Raw genomic sequence first — 18,335 nt, 5'->3', positions numbered from 1 at the left:
ATTCCTCCTCATGCAGCCCAGCATCTCGGATGATCTGTTCTGCATACAGATTGAAAAGGTATGGAGACAGAATACATCCCTGATGGACCCCCTTCTTGATTTTGAACCATTTAGTGTCTCCTTGCTCTGTTCTGACAACTGCCTCTTGGTCCGTTTCCATTCATTGTGGGGGAAAGAGTTTTTGCTGTCAAAACTAAACAGAGGGCATGCATTCCTCATCATTGATGTATATAAGCAGAAACCCTGGAGAAGGGGCTCAGACAAAATATGGACAAAAGTCCATAGTTTAAGAAACTTGTTGACCCCTTCTATTACGAGAACTTGTATAGATGTAGGCTAATCAGCCACTTCCACCCTTAGTGTTCTCCCTTGGTCCCATGGTGACCTTAGGAGAGATCTAGCTTTTTAATCTAGTGCCAGGCTCTTTAAAAGACTCTAACCTTCTGTTCATCCACTGCTCCAGCCTCCTTTGTGGCCCCATTAGCAGATTACAGTTCTCACCATCTATTGGGTGCTCATTTCTGTGCTCACCTTCTGTGTCTCTGCTACCTGGGGGGCCTTCCCTTCTTCATTAGCTTATGGATGCTTATGATTATGCGCTCTCAAGTCAGAATTGACTCCTAGCTGACCCTCCAGCTGGTTTTCAGAAGCTATACATTGCAGGAGAGGGGATTGCCCATCTTTTACCCACAAAGCAGCTAGTAGATTTGAACTGCCTGCCTTTGGATTAGCAGCACAGTTCCTTACCGCTAGGCCACCAGAGCTAACTCAGTTCAGGAGTCTTTTTCTCTAGGTGTTCTTTGGATGTCCCTCACTTGTCTTCAGGAGTTTAGCACTTCTTCATCTGGGCCTTAGCATTCTTAGCGTGGTAGATTAAGTGTGGGTTCTTGAATCAGCCAGACTAGGATTCACAGTCAAATTCTGTCCCTTCTCAAAACTAATTTTGTGATCTTGAACAAAAGAAACCATAATATTTCCTTCATGAGTAAATTTAGAGTATTGCTATGACCTGCCTTTAAGGTTGTTGTAGAATCTATGAGATAATTCATTTGAAGTGCTTAGAACTCTGGCCTGTTGTTCTTGTAAGGTACTGTCAGGTCAACTACGAATCATAGCTACCCTGTGAACAACAAAAATTTTGCTCTGTCCTGCCCCATCTCTTCAACTATAGAGCAATTAATAAAAGCCATCACAGTTGCTTTAGGTTTTTAAAAATGTGTTTTTGTTAAGAGTATGTATACACAGCACCCATTACAGTTCATTATGCTACTACTTGTATTGTAATTAAAGCACTTGGTTTGCAGATCTGTGTCTTCCTAGCCTGTGAAGCTTTTGGAGAAGCAGGACTACTTCCTGTTTGTCTTTATATCCCCAGAGCCCAGCACATGGTTGGGTGCATCATGGCTATTTATCAGATGTTGAAGGAGTCCTGATGTCATGGTGGATTAATCATTGGGCTGCTACCTGAAAGACTGACAGTTTGAGCCTACTGGCTACTCGGAAATATGAGACAATCTGCCTTACATCTGTAAAGATTTAAGCCTCAGAAACTCCGTGGAACAGTTCTGATCTGCCCTACGAGTCATAATGAACTCAGTGGCAGTATGTTTGGGCAAAATGAGTTCTGCAGAAATCTTTGTGAAGCAAGCTGGATGAAAAGTGTTGTTAGATTTTTAAAGCTTTAACATTTCTCTCTTCTTTTTTATTCTAAAAATACGTGTAAAACACATCTGTCAGTTCAGCATAAAGCCTGAATATTTTATCTTAAATATAATTTGAGTGTTAGGAGAATCACATATTTATTTAGTGAAGCTGTTAGCTGTTCATTTTCCTTCCCTGCTCCCCCAGCCAGAATGTCTTTTTTTTTGTTTGCTTGAAAATTATTTTTTATTATTTAATTAACACATCAGAAAAATATGCTAAAAATAGCAAAATTATCCTGGTTTTATGGCTTGCTTATATAGAATTTTTACTGACAAATAATGGGAGAAGTGTGGGAAATTGAGAGCCATACTGCACTGGAGGTGCTTGTAGAACCTGAAAGGCAAAAAGCTTTGGTGGCTATCAGACCTGAGTGCTGTTTTTAGATTCAGAAGAGCAAGCCTCACTTTCAAAGTTAGTTGAAGGGCAAGAGGTGCTAAGGACAGCTTTTATAAATGAGAGTAAGTGATGCCACTCGGAAAGATTTCAAGGACCTAGTGCCCAGACCACAGAGAATCCCAGAGGTTCTCTGGTCAAATCATCTAATTGCTTTCAAATCAGAACAAACCATAACTAACCTTCCAGCAGGGTTTTGGACACTGTAAATCTCACAGATGGAGATTGTTGAACATTCTTTCTCATTGCTGCTAGTGGATTCGAATCACCGGAGAAACGCAGTCTTTAAGGTTAGCAGTGCAACTGCCTATGGGCTACACCACTAGAGCTCCCATATCTGGTCAAAAGGTGGTGAAGAACTTGAGCTTTGGAGCAGTAGATTCAAATATTATGTGACCTAGCAAGTCACCTGACCTCTTCATGCCACTATGAAATGGAGAAGGTAAAAGATTAAGTGCTATTACTGTTAGAAAGAATAAATGATATAAAAACCAAAACGCTTTGCTGTCAGGTCTATTTTTCTCATAGTGATGCTGTAAGACAGAGTAGAATTGCTTTGTGGTGTTTCCAAGTCTTTAATGGAAACAGCTGGCTTTAGCTTTCTTCTGGTTGTGAATTAAGTGCTTCAATCATTGTGACACCAGGACACTTTGAAATGGTATTTCACATGTGAAATTACTCACTAGAATTAGTAAGTGCTCCAGGTAATAACTTAATCACTGTGCCAGTTCATCTTTTTGAGGGTCTTCTCTTTCTCTTCACCTTTCCCAACATGATACCTTTTTCCAAAGGTGCCTCTTAAAATGCCTGATGTATGTGAAAAGATGTTTCACCATTTTCCCCCCCGAGAGTCCCTGGTTACACACCTCCAGAGCACTTTTGTTTGTTCTCTGTCAGTCCATGGGGTATTTAGTACTCTTCTCCAGTATCATAATTCAAAGACATTGATTCTTATTTCATTTTTATTCATTGTCCAACTTTGAGATGCATAGAAAGAAACTGAGTATACCATGGCTTTGATCAGGCACACTTCAGTCTTTAAACTGACATCTTTGCTCTTTAGCACTTTGCAGCACATCTTTTGATTTCTTGACTTCTGTTAACTGTAAGTGTTGGTTGTGGATCCAAGTAAAATGAAATCATTGACAACTTTAATATTTTCTCCATCTATCATGATGTTCTTGTTGGTCTAGTGGTGAGGATTTTTGTTCCTTTTTGTTAACATGTAACATGTATTGAAGACTGTAGTCATTGTTCTTCTTCAGTAAGTGCCTCATACATGCACCTATGTGTCATTTTGATGTGGGAAATGCATATTTTGTTTTACATTAATGTAAAATCATTCTCTAATATTCTTGTGTAAACTGCTTTTTTCCAGTTAATCATCTTCACCTTTCTATGTCAGTTTATTTCTGTTTAATTCAAAACTCACTTCGTATTTGCATTTATCCAACTATCCCAGAAATATCTGCTTCTAGCTTATATAGGCAGTGCGTGTAAACATTTTTTTAAGAGAACAAAGTATTACACTGATTCCCATTCCCTTGGAGTTTAAATCACTTATCTAGTTCATTTTGTGCTTGAAATATTTTTTTAAAAAGTACTTTTATCCATTATACATACATGTGACACAGTTCCTCAGTTAATGAAAGTCCAGGTTTAGCTCAGCAGCCCAAAAGCAAAAAGCCTCTAGTTTCCTTAATCATCTAGCAAACTTTTACCGAACAATTACAAGTCAGCTTTCCCTTCAGTCATTCAGCAAGCAAAACCTGTGACTATGGCTCCATCTCCAAGGTTCCTCTGATTACAGTTTTCCACAGTCTCTTCACCCTCTCTCCATCACCCTCTCTCACAGTGTGGAAAGCACTTTCTTATATTGGTCCCACAGCTATTGATGATTTGCAAGACCATTGGTTTGCAATTAAGGTAGTTGGAGAGCTCAATTGGTTTAGTGGACAGAAAGTGATGCTACCAAGCCAAAGGTGGGTGATTTTAATATGTGTCACTCAGGCCTGGTTTTAATTGTTTTTTGGTCAAACATTTTAGGTGGTATAGCACTGGTCTGTACATTTGCTATACAGAGGTAACTCGTTGTTGCTGTGATGCTGAATACTGTGACACTGGTGTGTGAAATGCTATAATATAGTCACCCATGGTGGACAGTGTTTGGTGGATCTCCCTGATTAAGACAAGCTTGAAAGCAGGAATGCCATCCACTTCCAAAACAGCTTGCCTCCAGAAATGCTGTGAACTTGGAGAAACAATGAAAGTCATACAAGTGTTCAGGTCTTTCATTCATAGGGTTGCTATGAGCCGCCTATGACTCGACGACACTTTAACAACAGCATACATACATATATACATGTGACCACTGGTGGCCGTGGCAAAAAGCTGTGCTACGATCCCAAAGGCACATGGTTCAAATCAACTAGCTGCTCCCCAGCAGAAGGATGGAAAATTTCATGCCTCTGAAAACCTGCCAGAGGGTCAGTTATGGTTTGTTTCCAACTCAATGATACACAATAAGAACATAATACATACAAGTAGTAATAGAGCACACAAAATTTATTAATAAATACAGTGGTTCCCTGCTGTCCTACCATTTCCAAGAACATGAACAGTCACTTCCCAAGAATAATTAATTTTAAACTCTTTAGTCCATTCTTTCATATTTGCCTTTATATTGCAAAATAACATACTTACATTACTACTTTGTGACTGTTCAATTTTAGCATTTATCCATGTAATTTCCACACTGGAAGATGAGACTTTAATTTTACTTAGTTATCTCTGTTTTGTTATTAAAGTATCCTATATTCTCCATGAGTTAGTTAGCTAAATACTTTTTAACATAAACATTCATTATGTTCAAACACATAAGTATTCTGTTTCATCTTCCCAGGGATCTGTTTCTCAGACCCAGTGTCCTGCTTCACTCAGTGGATCTACTGCACAAGATTCCTCTTGGAATCTCCATCATCCTTGGGATTTACTTTCTCTCTTGGTTGCTTCCTCTCTCCTCCTACACCCCTTCATTCTGAAAGGGTCATGGTCAGTAATTCACATCTGAGAGCCTTGCATGTTGGAGAATGTCCTGTGCTCTTGAAGTTGATGGTGGTTTTGCTGACTTGTAGACTTTGGGTTTGAAGGAATCCACTCAGAGCATTAAAGGCACTGTCTGCTTCCAGCAAAACTGCTGACATCTAGTCCCACTCTGACCCTTCTCTTTTTTTGTGTGTGAAACTTTCTTCTTGGAAGTGGGAACTTCTCTTCCCATGAAATGTTTGGATGTGTTGTTATGATACTCTCTTGTCCCTTACATTCAGCCCTTTCGATCACAAACCTTTCATTTTTTGGTAATTGTCTTAGTCACAATCAATATTGTCTTCTGTATTCTGTGCTCACTGCTGCAGGAACTCCTGGTGGTTGAATGTTGGGCCTGCTGAATTGGTCTCTTGTTTCTTCTGGCTTCCATTACTTTGTATTTTTTAATTCAACTTTTGGGGCTATTTAGGTGGCTTTATCTTCCAACTGGTTTCTCAGATTTTCACATATTTCTAATTTTCAAGAGTTTAAAAAATGTTTTCCAGGTGTCATTTTATGTAATTGCTATTACATTATTTAATGACTGCAATCATTTTCTCTTTTTATTTGGTAGTGTCCATCGTCCTATAACTCTAAAAATATATCCATTCAGTTATACAAGGTAAATTTTATACATTAATAAAAATAGTATTTAAAATATCTTTCAAAGTGTGTTCTCTGAAGATAGTGATATTCCTTTTGAGATTTTTCTCCCTACAAACTCTTTTATCTCCTCCAAGTTGCTTTTTCTCTGTTTTAAGATTTTTCTCAAATGCCAGTTATCTTTGTCAATATTAAAGAGTGGAGGACTGAAAAGTTGGCTGTCCTATGTGCTTGGCCTGTGTTTATGGACAGTGACCCTCACTGTGAGGTGAGTGGCTGGACCGTCACATGGGAGAGAGCCAGTGCCAGCATCTGGAGGCCCTTTTCATGGGCTGTTCAGGTTCCTTGGAGAAGATTCTTTCAGTCTCTGACTAACGAGTATGAGTGAGAGTGGGTGTAAGTGAGAGTGGACACCATCATTCAGGGAGAATGGAAGATTGTATCTTCATCCTTTGCATGTTAACACAATCCCGGTTTTCAATGTTGTTTTCTCACTTTTTGCTGTGCTTCTGAGACTCCATACTGTTTTTTGTAGCAAACGAACCCCAAGGCTTCTGCCAAGATTGGGTAGAGAATCTAGAAGGCTGTTTGCTTTTATTTTTTAATGTTATGTGCTGTTGAGTCCGAATCGCCTTATACTTGACCCTCCAACAGGCTTTCAGAGGCAGTAAATCATACAAGAGGGAATTGTGCATCTCTCTCCTGCAGAGCAGCTGGTGGATTCCAAACGCCTGTCTTTTAATAGGTTTAATAATCTATTATTTTTAAATAGATTTTTTTAAAATTATTATTAAATTTTTATTAGTTTTAATGAACATTTACAGAGATTTTGGGTTCTCATTCATTCATTGTTGCACTGTTTTCTCTACCCTCCTCCCCAGTTCGTTCTTCTTCCCCCGCCTGAATGTCTGTTTTAATTGTCCAATTGCCACAGTGCTTGTCAAAGCCAGTTCTGATTAATCTCCTTTGTCAGTGTGTCCTTTGCCTAAATAGAAGATTTTAAACATAAGAAAATAGAGGGAAGAGTAGAATCGACTCTCACTTAGCCAACAGCCAGTTCAGCAATCACGACAGCCAAACTTATTTCCTCTAAACCTTTATTTATTTCCTTCTCATTCCATTCCTGTAATTTTGGAAGAAATCTTGACACATCATCTTTTAATCTGTGGATATTTTATCTTTATAAAACCTAACAATATTTTTAAAAATTACATAGAATACTGTTATCAACCAGCTGCCCTTGAAAAACTCAAGTGATTCCTTAAGAACAGCATTTATCCTGTCTGCTGTGATGTAAAAAAAATAGACTTTCATTCAGTCCTCACCTCCACTTTCAGCAGTACCTGTTGCCAACCGCTTCCTACATCTCCTGGGGAGTTCTGTAATGTAAGTCATCTTGCTGTTTACCTTTGCCCACTGCCAGTTTAAGACTAGCTTCTTCGTCAGCTAACTTGATTACTGTTCATCCATCTGTTCCTTAGCTTCCAAAGTTATGCTACTGTTATGTTACATCCTCTTCTATTCCCTTTGTCTGTGTTTATACTTTTAAAAAGAAAATTCCTGTATAACACTTTCCTGTAATGCAGGATTTTGTGAGGGGGGAGTGGTGGTGGTGGTTGAGTGCCATTGAGTTGGAACTGCCCCATAGCTGACCCTTGAGCGGGTTTTCAGAGGCAGCAATTCATACAGGAAGAGATTGCCCAGCTTTCTTCTGTGGTGTATCTGGTGTATTCAAAACCATGTTCCTTTGGGTTGAGAGTGCAACTCCATACCACTAAGTCACCAGAGCTCCTTGAGGGAGGGGAGGATAATGAATGTATTTGTTCACTAACACACCCAGAGCATTCTTCATGATTGTTGTATCACAACCTTGAGGAAAAGGATAGGTATTCCTTCCTAATGCCTCTCAATCCATCTGTATCCCTCATTGGACAGACAAAGGAGCTTTCGGGGGAACCAGATCTACTAAAGCAAAGATGAGTGGTTCGAATCCACCAGCTGCTACTCCAGACAAACTTGCCCATCGTTTTTGGACCCCAGTACAGGAATTTGTATTTCCCCCTATTAAACATTGAATTGTTTAGGAGTTTGTAGTAGAAGTGGGAGTGTTTGTCAGCCATAAGCCTCAGTAGGACATTTCTATACTTCATGAAGAAGGAAGTTAAAGGCCAGGCATTGAGAGGAAAAGAGAAGATTGTTTAGAAAAGAAGACAGAGAGATCCTGCAGTCTGTCATGGTGAGGAGATCTGTTAGGAAATGTATTAGCAGGAGGAAGCTGTTGGTGAGAGAGGGCAGTTGGTAAGTGAGGAAAGTCTTGTAGGACAGAGGGAATGAGGTCAGGGAGACGAAGTGACATTGCAGGCTAGAACAGAGGCAGGAGAAGAGGAACTCTGTTTGCATTGCTGTTGTGCTTTCATTATATTGAACTCTGTACATTTTTTCAGTTCAGACAGTGAGTATGGTAGTATTTGCTTCATTTTCAGATCAGCTGGCTAAGGCTTGTAAAGGAACATGTAAGGTCACAGAGCCAGTTAGTGACAGAGGTCATTCAAACCAAATTCTATACTTTGCCCAGCACAGACAGGGATAAACTAGATTACAGCTCAGGGTTAGTGGCAACGGGGCTGTGAGGTAAATAAACGGTTAGTGTTTGTGTCTGAGGATTGATTAAAAGGAAAAAGTTTAGCTAAATCTTATGCTATTCCATGTCAATTCTCCACCCCCAGTACTAGCTCTATACTTGTCACTTTGCACGCAGCTGAAAAATCTTGGAGCAGATGCATTCTTCTGAGTTTATTTTGGGAGGAAGGGTTACTTTCTAAGAGGAGAGATGAGATGATAAACTTATTTGCCCATATGGGTGATAAACTCCCCCCAAATTATTTGCCCATGTGTATTAGCATACTTACATTCAGTAAAGGATAGTGAGCTCCTCTCTTGAATTTGTTTATTTTTTGAATGATTATCTGGAGACTCTTTCCCTGAAACAGAATGCACACACACAGAGTCATGCACAATGCAGAGTCACTTACACAACACTGAATTTATGTCTGTCATCCTGTAAGGGTATAATAGAGTTCAAAAATCCTGATAGGAGGATGGGCCATAGTAGATATAACCAGGTATACTGAATGCCACAGCATCCCACAGATAATGTGCCTCATGTCTCTTGTATACAAAACAGTTATACTATTAGGTGCATAATGGTGCAGTCAGTACATATACTGTGATATGGTGTTCATATAAGATCCAAATCACATTCTGCCATATTTAATAAAATGTTGTTGTTGTTGTGATTTGCTGTGGAGTCACCTGCGACTTGTAACGATCCTATGTACAATAGCCCTAAACCCTGCTCTGTCCTGTACAAATCTTGTCTCTGACACACTTACCCCCATTACCCCAGTCACTGAATCAGTCCATCTCATCGAGGGTCTTCCTCTCTTGCGCTCATGGACATTAAATGATTTATGACTAAATATATAGCTTTCTATGCCCCTAATGTACCTTCTCTTATGTGTACATGTATATGTTATTGTTGTTATGTACCACTGAGTTGGAACTGACCCATAGCTAACCAGGATTTTCAAAAGCAGTAAATTGTGTAGGAGGAGGTTGCCTTTATCAGCAGGTGGATTTGAACTATGTACTTGGCGTTGGCAGTGCAGTTCTTTACCACTAAGTAAGTCACCAGAGGTCTCTATACATACATATATGAATATATATTTATTTGTTATTTGTCTTGAGTTATTAAAAAGATCCCAAGATTTAGAAGAGCCTTATCCTTTTTAGTAAAGATCTGCCTTTCTTGCACCTCTTCTTTTGTAGGCCTTTGCACAATTTGATGCCGAGGGCGATGGCACAGTTGATGCTGAGAACATGCTGGAGGCTCTCAAGAATTCCAGTGGAGCTAATCTTCAGGGGGAGCTAAGTCACATTATCAGACAACTGCAAGCCTGCTCTCTTGTTCCAGGTAACAGTGCCAAAGGCGGAACTTTGTTGTGCTTTGGGTTGTAATTAGGTTGTAAACTGTGGACATCGTGAAATAAACCGTTCCACCAAAACAGGATTCATTAGGCATGTAATGTTCAAGGTAATCATCTGTTTTGTTCCTTAATACGTTGATGGCTGAGCAGTTCTTCCACTTTTAATGAACCCTGGTCGTGGGACTTTCCTTAGTAAATTTTTTTATTTCACTCTCAAGAATTCTTCCCTGGCCCCTGTTGTACTTTCTCTTAGCATCCTGCTGGGGTTTTTTTGCAACATGTTACAAGTGAAATTAATCAACTACTCATGTCTGTCTTCACCCCTATGCTTTGAGCTTCATGAAGAAAGAGAACTTTTCACTCATTTTTACTCTGCCCTCACATTTTGCATGTTTTTGGCTATGTGGGTTGGCATTCAGTAAATATTTATTTTTTTTATAATGCTTTCCTCTAAGATTTAAAGAAGATAAAAATAGTTTGAAATTTAGCACTGCTTCTACAGATAGACAGTCCTTGAGCTATAAATGAGATTCACTCAAGTACATCTTTAAGTCAGATTTTGTAGGTAATTGGAACAGGTGCACACATTTATTTAATGCAAGAAAAGACTAGAAGACTCTTCAGTAATTTACAAGCTGCACTGGCAGCAAATTATTTTGATGAATTTATTGTATGTAAGAATCGAAGAATTTCTTTCTAAATGAAGGCAAACTTACATAACATTAAAGGGCAAGTAGGCAACATTTGTCATCTGAGAACTTATTGTACTACAGTATGCATATAGGTAAATATGGCCTGTGTTTTTATGTGTGATTGCTTTTGGAGTCTCACACTAATGTAAAGGCAGAAATGTAATATACGTGGATTTGTTTCCCCCCTCCTAGCAAGGAAACAGTTGTGCCTGAAAGGAAAAGCGCACTGCACATCATCACATTAATGTCCATTTATCATAGAGAAGAGCTGCTCCTGCTCTGTTTTGTTGTTAGGTGATGTGGGCTTGGCCCCAACCCACAGTGATAATAGAAAGAAATGCTGCCTGGTCCTGCGTCATCCGCACTATCTCTGTTGTGCTTAAACCCATTGTTGGGACATAGGGTTAAGCCATCTTGTTGTGGGGGTCTTCACTTCCCCCCCCCCCGACCTTCCACTGTGTATGCTAACCTTTTTCAATGACTTATCACAGAATGATACCTTTTTCCAGAGTCCTGATAACATTTCCAGAGTATATGAGATGAAATCTTCACTTTTTAAAAAAATTAATTTTAATGAAAGTGTACAGAGACTTTGGATTTCCATTCATTCACTGTTGCTCTTTTCTCCCTGCCCCCCTCTCCCTCCCCAGTTCACTCTTTTCTTTGAAAAGTATAAGAAAATTTCTTTCATTGTTATACAGTCCCTCCCCCTAAGTCCATTCCACTATGCAGCCTTCATTCTGGACTCCTGTCATGACAATAATACCTAATCACTTCTTTTTTTTTTTTAATTTTATTTTATTATGTACAGTCAAATTGGATCTGACTGATACAGGAGGAGATTGTCCCTCCTTCTCCAGCAGAGCATCTGGTGGGTTCGAACTGTGTTCCTCTGGGATTGTAGTGTAGCTTCTTGCCATTAGGCCACCAGAGCTCCCAACAATAATACCTAATCACTTCTAAGGAACATTCTGACTACACTTCGTCCAAGACAGATTTATTTATTCTTTTGGAAGTCCATAGTATATTCAGTACCCTTCATCAGCACCATAACTCTTCTTCATTCTTCCTTTTTCATTCAGTCCATCTCTTCATATGCACATGAAGCCACTGAAAATACCATGGCTGTGGTCAGGCATACCTTAGTACCAAAGTGACATCCTTGCTTTTGTAGTCTGTGTACTTAGGTTATATGATACTTAGCATAGCTAGGACAGCAGTGAAGGCAAAACAGAGTTGATAGATACATCAGTATAAACCTAATTGCTCTTGACCATTATGGCTTGCCGATGAGCAATATTTTTATTTAGGGACAGATAATTTCTGTATCTTAGTGAAGAATGCATGTTTTCATTCTTCATTAAATTGTCTCTGTAATTTTTTAAAAAAATTATTGAGATTTTAATGAAAGTTTATAGAGAACTTGGATTTCTAGTCATTCATTATTTCACATTTTCCTTCCTGTCTCCCCTCCCTTCTCCAGTTAGCTTATTTCCTTTGGGGAAAAAAAAATTCTTTCATTGTTATACAGTCTCCCTGCACCAGTTCATTTAACTATGCAGCTCTTATTCTGCACTCTTGTCATGCCAATAATACCTAATCATATGTTCCTTTTATACAGTTCTCTCCCTCGTCTGTTTCAATGCTGTCTACATTATTTACCCCCTCTTTCCATAGTTTCCCCCCAGCCCCCATATCAGTTCTGTCCCGTAACAATGACATTATGCAGTATTTACCTTTTTGTGACTGAGATATTTCACTCAGCATAATGTCCTCCATGGTCACCCAGTCTATATATTTCATTAATTCTTTGTTTTTCAGTTCTGCATAATATTCCATTGTGTCAGTTTAACACAGCTTATCTATCCATTCGTTTCTTGATGTGCACTTGGTTTTCCCCCAACTCTTTGCTATTGCGAACAAAGTAGCAATAAACATGCATGTGCATATATCTGCTTGGGTAAGAGTTATGGTATCTTTAGGGTATATTCCCGATAGTGGAATTGCTAGGTCAAATGGTATTTCTATTTCCAACTTTTTTAGAAAGTGTCGTATTGCCTTCTAGGTGGTTGCACTATTTTACACTCCCACCAACAGTGAATAAGGGTTCCAGTTTCTCCACAACCTTGCCAGCATTTGTACTTTGATGCTTTGTTGAATTTTGCTGTTCTTACTGGGGTGAGATGATATCTCATAGTTGTTTCGATTAACTGTGTAATTTTTGTCAGTAATCTGTGTGTATTTTTTCCTACTCTTATGGAAGTAAAAAAAATACACTTTAAAATATGTTTAAATGACATGTGTTTTAGAGTTTACATATGACTCCCACTTTGAAATTCCCAGATTGTGCCTAGCATCAGGCAGCTTTATTTGTGGACCTTAAAGAGATTTTTTTGGGTACTCAATGTCTCTGTTATGTCTGATGACTGTGAGGAGAGAGAGATTAGGTTGAGAAGATTGAGGGTCCAGATACGACAGCACTTACTTAGCAGGCTCCTGACTTAGAACTTGTTCAGTCTGACTTCTTTATCAAAACGTACTGTAAAGAACTGCTAGTCACATCCTTGGATCTTTGTAAGCTGCTGTGGCCTCTGTGGTGGGACCCCTCAGTGTCTTAGCCCCTCTCTTCAGTCCCTTCCCATGTTGTGATATTATCTCCCACCAGCTTTCTATCCAGTGATTTAGTCATTCTTTATGGACACTAAAACTTGTTTCTTTTGTAACTTACTGAATTAGTGTGTAGATGTTTAAAAGAGAAAATACCTTTGCCCAAGTCATTACCTGGCTCAATGTATGGAAAGCATTTTCCCTTCACAATAACCAGTCTATTTTTTCCATCGATGTGAGCAGCTTGGTACAGCAACATCAGTGTCATAAATGAACAACTTGGGTGTTACTGCAGAGGTCCCCTGGGAAAAAGCCTGTAGCTGTAAAAGGAGAAGGAAAAGGATGACACAGATATTGGAGATTTCAGAAATCAGACTAGTGTTTGGGTGAGGAACATAGCCAGAATACTCTTCAATTGAAAAATGTCTGCTTAGACCTATATCTTATCTTAAAAATTAATGCATGGTTTCATTCTTCTGTCTGATGTGTTTATAATTAAAAGCAGTTCTCCTTTGGAGCGTCTATAGACTTGATCTGGGTATTGCTTACTAAAATGTGTTTAGTTTGTGAAAATTCATAGAGCTGTACAATTATAGTATATGACCTTTTCATTATGTATGTTATGTTTAATTATAAAGTAAAAAAGAGTTCCCCAGATCTTTGAATATATCTATGCTCTGGGAAAAATCAGTCATGTTTATCTTCCCCCAAGCATTTCTTGAGGTTATGACCATCTCAATTCAAAGCATATTTATGTAAGTTATTAGGAATTTTAAACAAGGGTAGGTGTGGCCTGCTTTGTGTGTTTACATACTCATTTGGATTAATGGTACGTAGAGAGGCCTGAGGAAGTCTGAATAGGTATAAGTTGATGTTAAAGTCAGAGCTTGAGCAGTGGCCAGAGGAATGGACAGTGGGGCAGGCTGCAGAGGCATCACAGTGGGGAGGTAGAACTCGGATGGTGGAGGAATACTTGAAGGGGGACAAGGAGGATTCCTGATCCTGCCCCTTCTTTTTTGACCAAAATTTAATTTTGTTCAGTTATAAAACAAGGGAACTACTGGGCTCTGTGAGGAGGAATAATGTGGCATCAGGATTGGAGGAAGACACAACCTGCGTTATGCAGGTGACACAAAATTGCCTGCTGAAACTGAGGCAGACCTGAAGCGCTTGCTGCAGAATGTCAAGGACTGCAGCCTTAAATGTGGATTGAAGCTCAATATCAAGAAAATGAAGATTGTCACCACTGGACCAATTGACAGCATCAAGGTAGCTGGTAAAGATTGAGATTATTAAAAGCTACAGCTTACTTTGCTCTACAGTCAACACCTTTGGTGCCAGCAGCCAGAAAATAAAAAGATGGATTGGGAAAATCTGCTGTCAGGGACCTCTCCAAAGTACTGAAGGGCAACAGTGTCATTCTGGAGTCTAAGGTTCACCTGATTCAGGCCATAGACTTCACAGTTACATGCTATGCATCAGAAAGCTGCACAATGACTAGGGATGATAGAAGGAGAATTGATGCCTTTGAGCTGTGCTGCTGGAGAAGAATATACCATGGGCTGCTCGCAGAACAAACTGGTTCGCCCTGGAGAAGCAAAACCAGACTGCTTCTTGGAGGCAAGGATTCTGAAGCTCCATCTGACATACTTTGGACATACTGCAAGGAGGGACCAGTCCTTGGAGAGGGATGTCGTGCTTGGGAGGGTGGAGGGACAGCACAAGAGAGGAAGACCCTTGATGAGATGGATTGATTGAGTGACAGGTAATGGGGGTAGGTGTGTCAGAGACGATAAGGCTGGCACAGGATAGAGCAGGGTTTAGGGCTGTTGTACATAGGGTCACTATGAGTCGCAGGTGACTTGACAGCACATAACAACAATAGTACCTGTGGTGCCTGTCTCCATCTTGTGAGGACCAAATGAGAAAATGTAAAAAGAACCCCCCAAAAAAAACACAACCTCTTATAGACAGTAAAATCCCATCAGAAAATGTGGTAATATGCTAATTACTAATAGTTTTATTGTTAACATTGACATGAAGCTTCATATAAAAGAAATTATTCTTCTACTCTCTAATCTCTAAAACTGTATTTTTAACTATACATGAGTTCCATATTCTTTGCAGGAAGCTTCTAGTCAGCATTTAAGTACTTATAAATTGTTAAAGATCTGACTGAAAAAATTAATCATTATTCTAAATCTTCTAAAATTCTGTCTAATTAAAAGAAATTATTAAGTAAGTTTTTATTATTATTACTACCTTTTATTATCTATATCTTTGTAAACTCAGGCTTTAAACATCTGAGAGTGACTGAGAATAACAGCACAGGAGATGATATGCTGCAATACTGTATGTGGTACATACTGCTAGTGATAAGACATATGAACTCCTCCCTACCCTTGCCAGAACACCAAAACAAGTAGTCATAAATGTGGTTCATTCTAATTCAAATACATTATAAATCAAGGACCAGCTCATTTTTTAAGAACGTGTTTACCTTTTTAAATGATGAACATGGAAAAAAAAAACATTGAATATTAAAGTCTGCTTGTCCCCAGCAATAATAGCAAAGTTCAACAGTGTAGCAAACAACAAGTGCTGGTGAGATTGTGGAGAAATTGAAACTCTTATTCACTGCTGGTGGGAATATAAGCTGGTACAACTACTATGGAATGGAGTATGGCACTTTCTCAGAAAATTGGAAATAGAAATACTGTTTGACCCAGCAGTTCCGTTATTGAGAATATACCCTAAAGAAACCAGAACCACACTCAAACAGTTTTATGCACATCCATGTTTATTATGTTATTCACAGTAGCAAAGAGATGGAAGAAACCCAAGTGCCCATTAGCAAATGAATGGATAGAAATGTACATTCACACAATGGAATATTATGACGCAGCTTAGAAAAACAATGAACTTGTAAAACATTACACAACATGGAGAAACCTCAAGGCTATTATGCTAGTGAAATATCTCACTAAGGGACAAACTCTGCATATAACACTGCTGTTATAAAATAGGACAGACATGGGGGAGTAGGGAAGAGAATGGGGAAAGAGTAGCTCTATCATGAACACTGAATTAGAATAGATGAGAAAGAACGGACTGAAAGGAATATGTGATTATGCATTATGTGTGACAATGGTATGGAACAAGGGGTAGGAGGAAGAAAGTGTAAAACAATGAAAAAAAAATTAAGAAATCTGCGTGTAACTCAGCCAGTATACATAGACCACGGGGTGAGGATGTGGAAACTATTTTGTTATATTCCCTCAAACACTGAAAATGGGTTTTGTTCATCTTAGGTTTCACAGACATATTTTCAGAGTCCAAGGAGGGTCTGAGTGCTCACTCTTCAATGATCCTTCGCTTCCTGCATCGCAATCGCATCGCCAGCACAGTTATCCCTTACCCGATGCTGGACCACTGCAATAATATGTGCACCATGAGGTCTTCTGTTCTAAAGGACTCTCTGGATCAACTTGTACAGAAAGAAAAGGGTATGTATGGGGAGTTTTCCCCTCCAAAAAATACGATACCATTTTTATAAAAACTAGTATTTTTTTCTGGACATACTTTGTAAAAATGGATCCCTGTGTCTCCCTCTACCCCCATCCTCTGTCCCTCGTCCCGCTTCCTTTTGTCGTTGAGTCTCTGCTCAGTTTTGACCTTTAAGGAGACCTTTCCTGATCATTCTGTGTAATCACATGTCCCTCAGTCCACCATCTGTCCTGTGCATCATCACCTTTGCAGATTTCGAAGTCTGTGTAGCCCTTACCACTGCCTAACAATAACAACTCATTGCTGTTAAGTTAGGACCGACTTATAAGCTGACCCTCCAGTACATTTTCAAAAGCTGTAAATTGCAGGGAAGGAGATTGCCCATCTTTCTCCCAAGGAGCACCTGGTAGATTCAAGCTGAGTGCCAGCACAATTCTTTACCCACTAGGCCACCAGAGAGCTCCCGATCACTATCTAAAGTTGTTATGTTATTTATTTATTTATTTGAATTTTGCCTCTCTCCTTTTCAAGTTTGAGATTTTTATCTTCCTTAGCATTATCCTTGATGCACAGTAGCTACCCAGTAAGTCTGTCACTATAAACATATTTAGTGAAAGCGATAGAAATTAATAAAATGAATAGACTGATATATAGAAGGTAATTGAATCCAGATTCATAGAATCAGTCCATGTGGACATATAGTTACAGATAAAGTTTGCATCACAAACCAAGATGGAAAGATGAATTAGTCAACAAATCAGGTTAGGAAAACTGACTGTAGATATTTGGAAATTTTTTTTTATTATTATTAAATTTTATTAGTTTTAATGAACATTTACAGAGATTTTGGGTTTTCATTCATTCATTGTTGCACTGTTGGAAATCTTTTGAAATTTGAGAAATGTAAGTCCAAACTGTTAAGACTACTAACCAAAAGATTAGCTATTTGGATAACAATAAAACTCCATTTGAGCTCACTAAAATAAGTTTCAGATGGCCCAGAAAGTTAAATTATAAAAGAAATGGAAAAGAAAATAATTCCACTTTATAAAAAAACCTTTCTAAACAAAACCTGAAACCCAGAAACTACAAAAGAAAAATGAAGAAATTAGACTGCATGAAAATGAAAATTCTCTGCAGCAAAAATTACAAGCTAAAACAGATGACATTCTAGAGAACAAAATATTTGTAGCATATTTTGACTGGCTTAATTTTTTACTAACTCTGGCACTGGGTGGTTATTTAACTCTCTGTGCCTTAGGTTTTCACCTAGGAAATGAATGAATATAAAAAATAAAATTCATACATGCAAAATACGTAGAACAGTGTCTGGTTTTTAGTAAACAATTTATATGCACTAGTATAGTGGCTTAGAGGATGATGTGTTAGACTGTTAACTGAAAGGTTGCTGGTTCAAATGCAGCAGTCACTCTGGAGAAAGATGAGTGGTCTCCTGCAGAGCTTTACAGCTTTGGAAACTGCATGACGATGGCAGGGGTTTTTTTTTGGTATTCAGTTATGTGTATGTTATGTAATATATTAAAAATACTCATAAAGTAATTAGACTAGTGACTCAGTAGAAAATGAAAAACGACAAAGCTGTACTCAGAAATGCAAATAGCTTCCAAACAAATGACTTTAAAAGCCTCACTTACTATTAAAGAAATGCAAATTCAAGCTATAGGATACATTTGCTTCTTTTGGCATAATTTCCAAATTATCTCCATAATTTTTTAAACAGGTGATTTAAGTATTACAC

At 38.6% G+C, this 18,335-nt stretch overlaps 1 protein-coding gene across 1 annotated transcript in view; it reads left to right on the top strand.

Annotated features, from left to right (window-relative positions):
* The window catches only part of ZZEF1 (zinc finger, ZZ-type with EF-hand domain 1), a 135,385-nt gene that overhangs the window by 15,217 nt on the left and 101,833 nt on the right, over positions 1-18,335 (top strand). The window contains exons 2-3 of the mRNA XM_006899757.1: positions 9,613-9,757; positions 16,381-16,575. Coding sequence (XP_006899819.1) covers positions 9,613-9,757; positions 16,381-16,575 — 340 coding nt within the window. The remainder of the gene's footprint in view (positions 1-9,612; positions 9,758-16,380; positions 16,576-18,335) is intronic.

Source organism: Elephantulus edwardii, unplaced genomic scaffold (assembly GCF_000299155.1).
Source record: "Elephantulus edwardii isolate Elephantulus edwardi_28Jun2011 unplaced genomic scaffold, EleEdw1.0 scaffold00267, whole genome shotgun sequence".
Classification (NCBI taxonomy): domain Eukaryota; kingdom Metazoa; phylum Chordata; class Mammalia; order Macroscelidea; family Macroscelididae; genus Elephantulus; species Elephantulus edwardii.
This window is presented reverse-complemented; position numbering and strand designations above follow the sequence as displayed.